Source organism: Medicago truncatula, chromosome 1 (genome assembly GCF_003473485.1).
Source record: "Medicago truncatula cultivar Jemalong A17 chromosome 1, MtrunA17r5.0-ANR, whole genome shotgun sequence".
Lineage (NCBI taxonomy): Eukaryota > Viridiplantae > Streptophyta > Magnoliopsida > Fabales > Fabaceae > Medicago > Medicago truncatula.
The window spans coordinates 50,669,373-50,682,280 of record NC_053042.1 but is presented as its reverse complement, the minus strand read 5'-3'; the positions used below and the strand labels follow the sequence as shown (position 1 = coordinate 50,682,280).

Below are 12,908 nucleotides of genomic sequence, written 5' to 3'. Positions count from 1 at the left end.
AATTCAATACAGCCAAAAACCACTCTGCTCATCCATGTTGCCAAGTTATCCACGTGAACTTTATTTGATGAAGTATTCCATACAATTTTTATTGTATGATAAAAATAAAAAAAAAAATGCTTTTTTCAGTTTTTTAATTTCGTATTCTTTTGATGTTTTTATTTAACTAAAGTGTATTTAAAGTTACAAAATTGCTTGCCATACATGATGGAAGATTCCGGTTTTAAGCTGCTAATTTCTTAATTCATAATCCTTTTAGCCTAATCTGCCACCGTCCACTTACACAATGTTAGGCACTAAACCCTGTTTAGGGGCACCAGGCATGTGCATAGGCCTACATAGGATGCACTTAAATGTCCAAGTCACTTGGTTTTGTTTGTATCCTGAGACCTGATCAATTTAAGACACTTCATTACATAATTTAAATACTTCATAAAAGAAAGATTTGCTTACTTCAGATAGATTTAAAATATCAGTTTTAAATTGCAAATGTATGTTCTGAGTATTTTGAAAAGGGTCCTGCTAACCGGTGCCCCTGGAGCACTGGTTAAGCATACCATAAAAGAGAATTATTACCATAAAAGGAAACTGTTTTTGAATTTATTATAAATTAATTACACAATTTCAATACATTAACTACTATATAATTTCCTTTTTCATATCCTTAACCAGTGCTCCGGATGCACCGATTAGCATTTCCCTTTTGAAAATATCTTTTTAAAGCTTTATCTACTTTTAGGTTGAACTTCGTATTATCAAAGCCACTTCTCGGAAACCTAAGAACAAAAAAAATGTTAGTTTCGTCGCACTTAAAAATAATATAAGTTGTAATCCAAAAAAAATATATATATAGTTGTTAGCCAAAACGGACTATTATCGAATCAAAGGTGAATTGATGCTTAAATAAACGAATGAGAGATCAATCGAACTATGAACCGCAGAAGATGAGTTAGTTAAATCTTTTTTAGTTCAAGATGACAAACACGGCTCGAACCGAAGAAACATGAGAAGGGAGATTTCATTAAAAATTTGTTTTAAATCTCAATACAAGTTTTCCCTGCAAAAAATCTCTATAGAAGTTGCTGTGGCAAAATTAGAGAGGAAAAAAAAAAACACAAACAAAATAAACGGTTTTCAGAGCATCTCTCTGGAAGTGGTCCCCACTCTATCTCTCTCAGTGGCTGAGGCAAGGGAACATGGGGCCAGCCAGCAATTCACCTGAATTTTAGTCAATTATTTACACTCGCCTCACATCATTGGTCCAAACTCCTTAATACTGTAGACTACTTGTCCTACACGGTGGAAAACCCTAAAAAGACAGAACTCGTAATAAACAAGTAAATAAATCAAAATTACTAAACTAGTGAAGAAAAAAAATATCCTAGTGCAAACATGATTTGACATAATTAAGTTTAGGGTTAATAGTGTTTTTTTACCCCTATAATATATGTTATTTTTGGAAGAAAAAAAGTTTACAAGAATGCAAATCAAACCGAAAATTTTATAGGGGCGTGAAAATAGCCTATATTATAAGGGTAAAAAACATTATTAACCCTTAAGTTTATTACGTACAATTTTGGATTTTTTTTTTAATTCAGATTAGATCTTGTTTAAGTTTTCAATTAATACCATTATATTAAAAAAAAAAAAAACTTAAATATGTTTTTGGTCCCTATAAAATTAGGACCTTTTAAGTTTTGTCCTTACTTACTTTTAATAGTTCTTTTAGTCCTAAAAAAAAATTTCTGCACTTTAGTCCCTCCTCAATTCAAATATGTTTAAACTCTTGAGTTTTTGAACAATTTTTTACAGACGTGTTAAGAACATTACTAAAAGTTCCTCTGCAAAAAATTGTTGCAAAATTTAATTTCTACGTCCACATTTTGTTAATTTTATCTTTAACTTTTGTCGTTTTAAAAAATTCATATTTAATTCGTTTTATGTTAAAAATTCTAAATTTTAGTAAATAAACCTTTCATAGTGTTCTAAACTTGTCTAAAAAAAAAACCTTCAAACTTTGTTGTAACATGGACTAAAATTAGAAGTAATTCTTTTTTGTAGGGACTAAAAAACCTATTAAAATTAAGTAAGGATTGAACTTAGAAGTTCCCAATTTTATAGGGACCAAAAACATATTTAACAAAAAAAAAAATTGTACAAAACAGGGTCAAAGCTTAGAAGATAAGAAAATTAAACAACTAAACAAACATTTTCGAGGAAGTGAAGCTCTGGAGATATCATTTAAAAAAGAGACTTTGAATTCACAAGGAGGGGTCTCAATAACGTAAAAGTTGACATAATTTTTAAAATTGTTGAAATTCGTTGGCCAAACCACACTTCGGTTACCCTCTTGTCAAGTATGATTAATTTTAACTCGTTAACTTAAGGTCATCATCTTACAAATGTGACGAATCAAAGTAGGAGAAACTTCACTCTGATTGAAATTATCAAGAAATCATTTTCCACAACAAGATGAGAAATCTTATCCCTCCATACTTTTCTTAGACCAAGGTACAAACACCACATCTTCGCATGGAGAGCATCGCACGCTCCAACTTTTTGATGCAAGCTTTGATCCAACTATCGTCTGACTCATGTAGTAGACCCCCACTACCAGCAATCCTACAATACAATAACAAAATTTACCTTTTTGTCAATTTTAGTAAAATAAAGATTTGATAACATGATGATTTTATTTTCTTTCGCAAAAACCATCTTTTTTTTTTCTCACTCAAATGTATGTATGATTAATAAAAGGATAATCAATTTGATCATCTTTAGGTGACCAAAATCAGATTAATCTATTATACTAAAATCAGATTCACCTAAACCAAAATCAGATAAATCTATTATACTAAAATTAATTTTAAGAGTGAACTTTTAAACCATTTCTTAAAAGTTACAACAAAAAAGAATATGATCAAGAGTGTCTTGTTATTAGTGTTCACTCTTTATCATATTTTAATGATGCAAAGCTATAATCTTTCCATAAATGCAAAGAACCCAAATTCCCCTCATGTGGTAGAACACCACATAAAATGTTTGTTAAATAGGAAAGTAATAACTATGGTTGGTTCATGTAATTCAAGCTGTTGCATTTAGAGATTAATAATGGTTTTACAGCTCGTGATGAGATGTAAAAAGAGAGTCAGGTTTTGTCTGGCAAGCGTGGTGGGGATGCATGCATGAGTTATCACTCTCCTACCTTGTGAAATCTTTGCCTTGTTGTATAGGGTACTTTCCACTTTGCAATTATACTTGTCCTTTTCATGGACCTTCTTAAGGTTCTCTCACTCTCTTACCTCCACATAAAACCAAATACTCCGTCCATACAAATTGTGTTTCAAGGAAGATTTTTAAAATCTTTCAAAAAGAGAAAGATTCTTTTAAAAAAATAAAAAAAAATAGGTATTGTTCATTCTTTCAAAGTCACGTTGATTAATTTAGTTCAATTTTATCCATTAATTAATATTATGTGCATAAAGTTTGTAGTTATAAAATGACAAATAATTTGATAACAAAAAATATTTGAAATGAAAATATAATGAGATGTATAATATGAGACGGAGAAAGTAGTCATGTTAATGACGTCAATTTTGTAAAACCGTTATATCCATTCATTTTATTTTATTTTTTAAATCATTTTGTTTTTTTTCTAAATTTGCCTGAAAAAACTTAAACAACCCTGCTTTTATTTTTTCTATCTAAAAGCGACACTTATTTTAAAACATGAGCGATTGGTTATCAAAAGTCTTCTCTAATTTCTCTTCTATTTACTTTGAAAAATCTACTTCTTTCTCTTTTCTAGTTTTCTTTATCTCTCTTGTACTAACAGAAGAGCAAGTGAAAACCTCAGTGCAAAAAAATAACAGATAATAAGAAGAAAAACATGAATGTTGCTGCAAGTGTTGAGGCAGAGGACTCTGAGTTTATAGAAGTTGATCCTACTGGAAGATATGGAAGAGTACATATCTCACTTTTTACTCTTCACCTTTGTTTACTTCTTTAATAAACTCTCATCACATGTTCTTTGTTTTGATTCTGTGTTTTGAATTCCATTTTAACAGTACAATGAAATTCTTGGCAAAGGAGCTTGCAAGACAGTGTATGTATCATATCCTTAATCTCTTGGTTTTCACCTTAGTATTTTCCAAAACAAAATCTTCATTTGTTGCATTTTATTAGTATTTTCCAAGACAGTGTATAGATTTTGTGTTCACTAATTATTATTATTATTATTATTATTTTGACATGAGGCCATATTCATTTGGTGCAGATTTAGAGCATTTGATGAGTATGAAGGAATAGAAGTAGCATGGAATCAAGTAAAGCTTTATGATTTTTTGCAAAATTCTGAAGACCTTGAGAGGTTATACTGTGAAATTCATCTTCTTGAGACATTGAAGCACAAGAATATCATGAAGTTCTACACTTCATGGGTTGATAGTACCAACAGAAACATTAACTTTGTCACTGAGATGTTCACATCTGGGACTCTTAGACAGTTAGTTTAATCCTCCTTTTTTTTCATCAGTATAATTTTCTTCAATGTTTTCGGAACTGTTTAGATAAACAGTTTAATTAACGCTTATCACATGAGTGGTTATATGTAAGATATTTCTATGAAGCCAAATTATTTTCATAGAAGTTATAAACTAGAAGTTATAAATTGTTTTCATAAGCTCTTTCGATCCAAACAGACTTTATATTCAAGTTATTTTAGCTCCTTGTTTTTGGCTTGTAATGTGAGTGTGCTCATATTCATTGTCTTGTCTAAACAGGTATAGACTTAAACATAAAAGAGTTAACATCAGAGCAGTTAAGCATTGGTGCAGGCAGATTTTGGAAGGTCTTGTCTATCTCCACAGCCATGACCCTCCTGTGATCCATAGAGATCTCAAGTGTGATAATATTTTCGTCAATGGTAACCAAGGAGAAGTCAAAATTGGCGATCTCGGCCTTGCTGCAATTCTCCGCAAATCGACTGTTCACTGTGTTGGTGCGTAAAGCAAAATGAAAGGCTTTAGTTTTAACACAAGCTATGAATATAACATGTTACCTTTTTTTTCAATTTGTTATCTGCCAAATATATCAGTTTATTTCACTAGATTTCCTTATTTTTCTAACTTGTTTCACTTCAGGAACACCTGAGTTTATGGCACCAGAAGTGTATGAAGAGGATTACAATGAATTGGTTGACATATACTCTTTTGGAATGTGCATTTTGGAGATGGTCACCTTTGAATATCCTTATAGTGAATGCAACCATCCTGCTCAAATTTACAAAAAAGTTGTCTCTGTAAGACCCTAAAACATTTTCTTTCATTTTGATTTACTTTTCTCTTTGTATTTTTTTCATTTTGATACAAACAAAATAATGTAGCATTTAGACAGCATATAGATGCTGCGGCATCTGAGAGTCTGTTATAGGTTGCTACATTCTGTTACAATCAGTTAGTGGCCATAATTGATTATACATATAATTATGTTAATTTTTGGCTCTAATCCAACAGCATACCTATTATGTAGGGAAAGATGCCAGAATCTCTTTACAAAGTCAATGATCCAGAGGTCAAGCAGTTTGTAGAGAAATGCTTAGCAACTGTATCCCTTAGACTTTCAGCTAAGGAACTCTTAAAGGACCCTTTTCTCCAAATTGATGATTATGAATATAACTTCAAAGAATTGCAGTATCAAAGAGATTGCTATGAAGTAACACCAACAATTAGACAGCAACCTATGAATGGAAATTATAGCATTAGAAATGCTTTAATGAATGTGTACACTGATAATCTTGGTGGTTACGAAGATGATTTTGAAACAAGTGAAATTGATCTCTTTGATTGTGAAGAGGATGATAATTTGGATGAAGTTGACACGTCAATCAAAGGTAGGAGAAGAGATGATGGCATCTTTCTGAGAATCAGAATACCAGATAAGGAAGGTTAGTAATGGCATTTCTCTTTCTTACTTTCCCACTGCATTTGTTTCAGTCTTTGATTATTCCATATTGTGTTGTTTTGTTCTTCTCATTTGGTTTTGTACTTGCTACATAAACCAACTTAACAATTTCATCCCTCTAAATAGGCCGAGTTCGAAACATCTACTTCCCGTTCGACACAGAGACTGATACCGCATTGAGTGTTGCATCTGAAATGGTAGCTGAGCTTGACATAACTGACCAAGATGTAACAAAATTAGCAAATATGATAGATAATGAAATTGCAACTTTGGTACCAGGATGGAAAAGGGGACCAATAATAGACGAAATTCCGGAAGATTCAAGTGCAAGTTTCTGCCTTAATTGTGCTGCAAATAATACCTTGGTTGATTATGTATCGTCAAATAATCCATGTGCCAAGAATCTTCAATTCTTTCATTGTTCTAAAAATGGATGTGCCGCGATTCACGGCCGATTCGAGGAGATCACATACCAATATGAAGGGTCTGCCAACACTGCTACAGAAGGTGCACCACCAAGTCAATCCAATGGCATTCATTATGCAGATATTTGTGCTCAGCGAGACGAACATGAATCACGTCATGAAGGATTGAAAGATATACACTGCGATGAATCTCATGACATATCAAAAATATCAACCATAAAGGAGGAGGAAGAGGAGAGAAGTGTTAATGTGGATGACCAAATTGATGTTAATACCAAAAAGCCTCCTTCTAGCCCTGCAGCATCAGAAAATTTATTACTCTTGGGCTATGAAAATGATATAAGGCAAGAATTGAGATGGCTCAAAGTAAGGTACCAAATGCAGTTAAGAGAGCTTAGAGACCATCAATTAGAGCATGGAAAAGATGGATTTATGAGGCCACCAGCTAAGGTATCACACATGAAGATACAACACAATAACACATTATTAAGGTCTATGGCTTATAAGAAGCATTATTCAGTTGATGCTGAGAAATGCAACACTTTGGCTGACCAAATGATTCCGAATTATGTTTATGAAATGAGTCAGCCTAACAATTCTGAGCAAATGGTCACAGCCAAGGATTTCTTTGCAAGAGCTTTGCTTCCAAACTCGCTTCAAAGGGCGACCTCGCTTCCGGTTGATGCAATTGATCTCTAGACAGAATCTGGAAATACATTTTCTCATTACAAGAGAGTGCCAATGTAACTGTACTTGAAAGGGTCTCTTTGTTTATAGCTTGAGTTTACAATAAAGAAATATGTTCCAGATGCGATGGAAGTTTTTGGAACTACCATAGATGTAATTTAGTTTATTGGCACCCTTTTTCTCATACCATGTCCCATGGTATGAGAAAATGTCAGATGTGTAAATCATAGTAGACTAACACTATAACATAAATTTAACCAAAGTTTTCCCTTGAATTTCTGAATTGCAGATCCGTCTACTATACAGTGTTATGTTTTCAAGTAGCTAGACTTGGTTGATGATATCGTGCTTTATTTGATATATGTAAAACTTGATAGACTTCTTTGGAATATAGAAGATTTTATCCATTATTTATCTTAACTTTACCCACTTACCAACTGAGTATTGAGCTAAGTCATATCAGAAAAGAAAAAAAATGGAGGTATATGCACCTATTAATATATGTACCATGTAATCAGATACTTGTGCAATTTGGAATGTCTATAGAAAGGAAGCAACACATTGTTCCTTGGGAGCCGGATAAACAATTTAATTAAGCATCTATAGTATAAGTGTTTATGCATAAATTATTTCGATAATAAAAGATAAAATAAAGTTAAATTGTTTTTATACAAGTTAGAAATTGTTTTCATAAGCTATCATGTAGAGTTTATGGACATGTCATAAGTTGTTTTCATAACCTTTCCAAACAATTTCACAATGTCTTGTGTCACAAGATAAGCTAAAATAAGTCAACTCCGTAGATAACTATTGTCCATTTTAATGGATAACATCATCCAGATTTTGCTGTGACAATGTTCAGTGTTCTGCAAAGGGTAAACACTTGGAAATAACAGCTAGCGGCAGAGCCATGTGGTTTTGCTGCTTCATAGAAATATCTCCTACTTGATAGATATCTTCAAGAGAGTGGTAGATATTGGCAAAATAAATGAGATTGTAGATATTGTTATCTCTGTTCAATATCTCCATTAATAGTTACTCTATAAAGCAGGGATGGGTCCACATTTTTTAGTGCCAACAAACTCCTACGTGGCATCAATGAAAAAGAAACGTGGGAAAGGATAGGCCATACAAAATTACAAATTCAATGAATGTCATCATAGTAAAGTGCTTGCTTTGTTATTAATCATATTGTGACACTTTACAAGTAAACTTCAATTATGAATACTGAAAGCAACCCATAATTTTACCAACTACAGACAGCCGTGTATCATCTTTGTATCTCTCTAATATTAATAATTAAAGTATCCTAAACTAAACTTATCCTTTTCAAATCTAGGCAAGTTATGAGCTAGTAAGTTTTGCCTTTTTTCTTTTTTGATGTGATAAGGTCTAGTTCACTAATTTGGTGAAGTTAACCAAACATTTTGCACACTCCTAATCCAAGGTCAAGCTAGTGAAACCTCAGCTTTACGGCCTCTAATGTTGGGCAACATTTTCATGTTCTAAATAGATGATTGTTAAACACACCCCTACAATTTGGAGTTTACCCACAACATTTTTCCATTCTGGACAAAAATATTCCTTGAAAAAAAGTATATTATAAAATTGAAAATAGAAAGGTAGGGCTGTGAGGGAAAAGAAAATACAAAAGGATATTTTTGTTCAAAATAGGAAAATGTCAAGATACACTACAAATTATTGATATATTTAACAATTCTCAGTAAATAGGACTTTGAATTCATGCTCAGCGTGACATTTTCAAGTTGCATTGGTTGCACCAAAGCCTTTAAGTCCATTTGTGTGACTGTCACAAGGCCTTACTTTCACATAAATAGCACCAAGACCTTTCACAAAGTAATCCTTTTTTCCTGGAAAGAAGGTAGCCAAAAACTAGTACTTTAGGTAGAAAGTAGAGTCCAATGTACCTGCCACTTAGAGTCCATGTTGTAGCTCTTTAGGTTTGTCATACCAAAAAAAAAAACTTGTAAATCAAACATCTTTACCGATTCTTTTTTCTTTTTGATAATCCATTCCAATGGGTGATGAAGACATGATATACATCATACTGTTATAATTCACCCGAGAGAAGATCCTCAAGTGAGCTAAGGGCAGGGTGTCCTACACCAGCATAGTTGGGGGAGCACCTCGGCTATGTTGCATATGCTCCAGCACTTGTATGCTCTTTTCATTTGCAAGCTATTAGATAAAAAAATAAAAATTGCAAGTAATATTTTGTAAAAGACTGCTTGTAAAGTCAGGATTCAGTAACTGAACCTTTATTTTTCTAGTAACTTTCCATCTCATTACTCTGTATGCTTTACAAATAGAACCACCAACCCGACACCAATACTTGTTTAATGCTCATCAAAATGCTCTAAAGCCTCTTATAGAGAAAATACCTCAAACCTACCAACTAAACTGGGTGACTATCAGCAAATACTAATTCCATATTAACTCAACAACAATCAATATGAAACACTTAAATGTTAGAACCTTTGCAGACTAACTTAAGAGGGTACTCTGAAATATGAGATTTCATCTGGACTCTAATATTCTTGCATTCATTCACTTGAAACCAATTAATGCTCCTGTTAACGTTTCTGTTATTGTCTGGTCAATACGTTTGTAAATTACTTGTATCAATATGTGGCTAGATTCTAAATGAAATTCTACTGTTTCTTCTACCAGTAATCCCGACAGGAACAAGAACCGTCCTTAAAATGATGAAAACGTGTGGCATCTCTTACTATAATTTCTCTTCCGACGAGCATAGAGATATATTTTATGGCAGAATGGCAGTCATTACAAACTCTAAGGTTCTTCATGATCCTCAGTGTAGTATACCCTGGACTATTTATTAATGCAAATGCAATAGCTAGTTTTTCACTATGATGACTGAGGATCTGTTCCTTCACTTCTTGGTCTAGGTCATGTAATACAGAATCAGTGTCCGGATTAAAGCCGATTTTCTTTATCTCCTTCCATATTTTTGAAATCATTCTGTATATTGCATCTCTTTGTGGATGAAGTGCATCTTCAACCCCAAAAATATGTACTTTGTTCTGAATTTGAACCCAACTGAACCCTTGTTCTTTCTTCACTTCCCTGTCCCTCATTAACTTCCTAACCTTAGCAGCCTCCTCCCATTCACCACAGGCTGAATGAGTATTAGCAAGCGCGGAGTAAGCCCCACTATTGTTGGGATCAATAAGAAGCAGCTTTTCAGCTGCCACTTTAGCCAAGTCTACATTTTTATGAACCCTGCAAGCAGACAAAAGCGAACCCCAGGCTATACCATCCGGTTCAATAGGCATAGTTTTTATAAAATTATATGCTTCTTCGATCAATCCAGCACGTCCAAACAGATCAATCATGCATGCATAGTGGCTATGGGTGGGTTCAATGTGATGAACATTTTTCATCAAATTAAAGTAACGCTTACCCTGCTCTACCAATCCCACATGCGTACAGGCAGACAATACGCCAACATAAGTAATATGATCAGGCTTTAAGTTAAATTTCAGCATGTCTTCAAACAATTCTATCGCCTCGTTTCCCAGACCATGTTGAGCTAGAGCTATAATCATGGAAGTCCAAGTCAATGTATCCCTTTCAGTGCATATTTGATTGAATACTTTCCTTGCATCTTTGATACATCCAGATTTTGAGTACATGGTAATTAAAGCATTACCGACAGAAACTGATGATACTTCTTTCAATCTTATTGCAATTGCATGAAGCTGCTTACCATGATCCAAAGAAGCCAAGCTTGAAAAGACACTCAATACCGCTGCTAGGGTATAACTGTTTGGCCTTGGGCCTTCTGAAATCATCAATCTGAATAGCTCCAAAGCATCCTTGAGTAAGCTATTCTGTGCATAACCTACAATCATGGCAGTCCACGCAACTACATCGCGACATTTCAACGAATCAAATATCTCTCTCGCTGGGTTTACATCCCCGATTTTGACATAGCCATTCAAAAGTGATGTGAATGCTATAACGTTAATGTTAGAAGTACCTCTTAATTCTACAATTGTTCGAGCAACTTCAACTGCGCCCGATTTTGCATACATTGAGATAAGGGCATTCCCCACTGCCCCAGAGATATCAATATCAGCTCTTACAATATATGCATGGATTTGCTTCCCAAGTTTCAAGCTTTCAAGATTAGCGCAAGCTGACAAAACACTGCCCAACGTGAACTTATCTGGTTTTAAAGACGAACTCCTAAACATATCAGAAAACGTTTCCAAAGCTTTGCTGTCATATCCCTGATGACAGTAACCTGCGATGATTGAATTCCACGAGATAATATCTCGATCAGTCATTTGATCAAAGAGGGCAAGAGCAACATCAAATCGACCAGACTGCATATGCATTGAAATCATAATATTCCAAGTTGATTTATCTCTAAGCCTCATACGATCAAAAACAGCTTTCACCCTTAACGAATCACCAGACTTTACATACATATTAAGCAACGAATTTGCAACAGGAACAACACCAGATAACCCGAGTTTCACAACGAAAGAATGAACCTTTTTACCAATATCCAAACTTCCAGTTGCAACACATGATGCAAGAACATTAGTAAACGTGAACTGGGTCGGCAAAATTCCATCAGAAATCATTTGTTGAAACGTGTGAATGGCGGTATTAAAACGACCCATTTGGTTATATCCAACTATCATGGTAGTCCAGGAAACAGAATCTGGTTCAGGAATATCATCAAACAAACGGCGTGCAGTTTCTATGTTCCCCCCTTTAGCATAGGATGAGAGAAGGGTGTTCCAAGAGAATGTAGTTCTTTGTGGCATTTCAGAGAATAGACGGTGTGCATCGTTGAAAGAGGCGGTTTTTGAGTAGAAATTTAGAAGATTGTTCATCAAGAAAACGCTGAGGTGAAGACCGTGTTTGATGATTCGAGCGTGAATGAATCTTCCTGTGACAGTGTCTCTGGATTTGATAGCGGATTGTAGAAGATAGACGAATGTGTCGGATTTTGGGGTTTCCATCAACACTGACATGGGTGAAAGTGGCGTCAAATGTTCTAAAGTTTTTTTTTTTTTTTTGAAGGAAAATGTTCCAAAGTATTGTCAATTTGAAAGAAGAAAGAAAATTTTGGTTATTTCAAACGTGTGTTTTGTGTTAGGAATGAGAATAGTTCAGGCTGATTGCAAAGGTAGGCCCAGCTTACGACAGGATAGATCAGACCAATTTATTTAAAAAGGCTGTCTATTAGGCCGGTCTATGTAAATATAAATAATGTTATTTATTATTATATTATATTTTGTATTTTGAATTAAAAAAAATAAAAATTTGTTAACTTTTTCAATAATTTAAGCTTATTAGTATACATTATTATTTTGCATATTTAAATGTATTATCTAGAATTGAAATATGATACAATATATAGTAAAATTCTCTAAAAAAAACTCATATTTATTAGTAAAAGAGAGTTTAATCTAATTAATATATTAATTTGTTGGTCTATTTAAACTTAGATCACATTGCTTATTAAAAGATGTTCATATGAAACGAGCTTTTAAACAGGCTAACATGCCTTAGCAGGCTTTCAGCAGGACATGCTCATGCCTAAAAAGTAAGCATATCACAGGCCGCAGGCCTTCAAAAAATTTGGCAGGCCTTGTTTGCCTATTCCCATCCCTATTTCATGTCATGCTGTCATGGCCAAATTCATGGTTCGGTTCAGTTTTAAATCATGTTTTATTGAATACTGGTTTTTAGTAAGAAAACCAGTTATTTATTTTGGTACTCGCATTACGTATTATATTGGGATATCCTTGATGGACAAAATTGGTTATTTAT

The 12,908-nt window shown here is 33.7% G+C and overlaps 2 protein-coding genes across 2 annotated transcripts; one reads left to right on the top strand and one right to left on the bottom strand.

Annotated features, from left to right (window-relative positions):
- The first annotated feature begins 3,714 nt into the window (after window positions 1-3,714).
- LOC25485218 (probable serine/threonine-protein kinase WNK9) lies at window positions 3,715-7,356 on the top strand. Its single transcript, XM_013614397.3, has 7 exons — window positions 3,715-3,964; window positions 4,068-4,105; window positions 4,277-4,504; window positions 4,782-4,999; window positions 5,142-5,299; window positions 5,530-5,944; window positions 6,088-7,356. Exons 1-7 carry the CDS (start codon window positions 3,890-3,892, stop codon window positions 7,083-7,085), a joined length of 2,130 nt encoding a protein of 709 aa, XP_013469851.1. The 5' UTR covers window positions 3,715-3,889; the 3' UTR covers window positions 7,086-7,356.
- A 125-nt stretch (window positions 7,357-7,481) lies between these two features.
- On the bottom strand, window positions 7,482-12,282 carry LOC25485217 (pentatricopeptide repeat-containing protein At2g22070). The gene has a single exon (XM_013614396.3). It carries the CDS (start codon window positions 12,104-12,106, stop codon window positions 9,758-9,760), a length of 2,349 nt encoding a protein of 782 aa, XP_013469850.1. The 5' UTR covers window positions 12,107-12,282; the 3' UTR covers window positions 7,482-9,757.
- Between the last annotated feature and the right edge of the window lie 626 nt (window positions 12,283-12,908).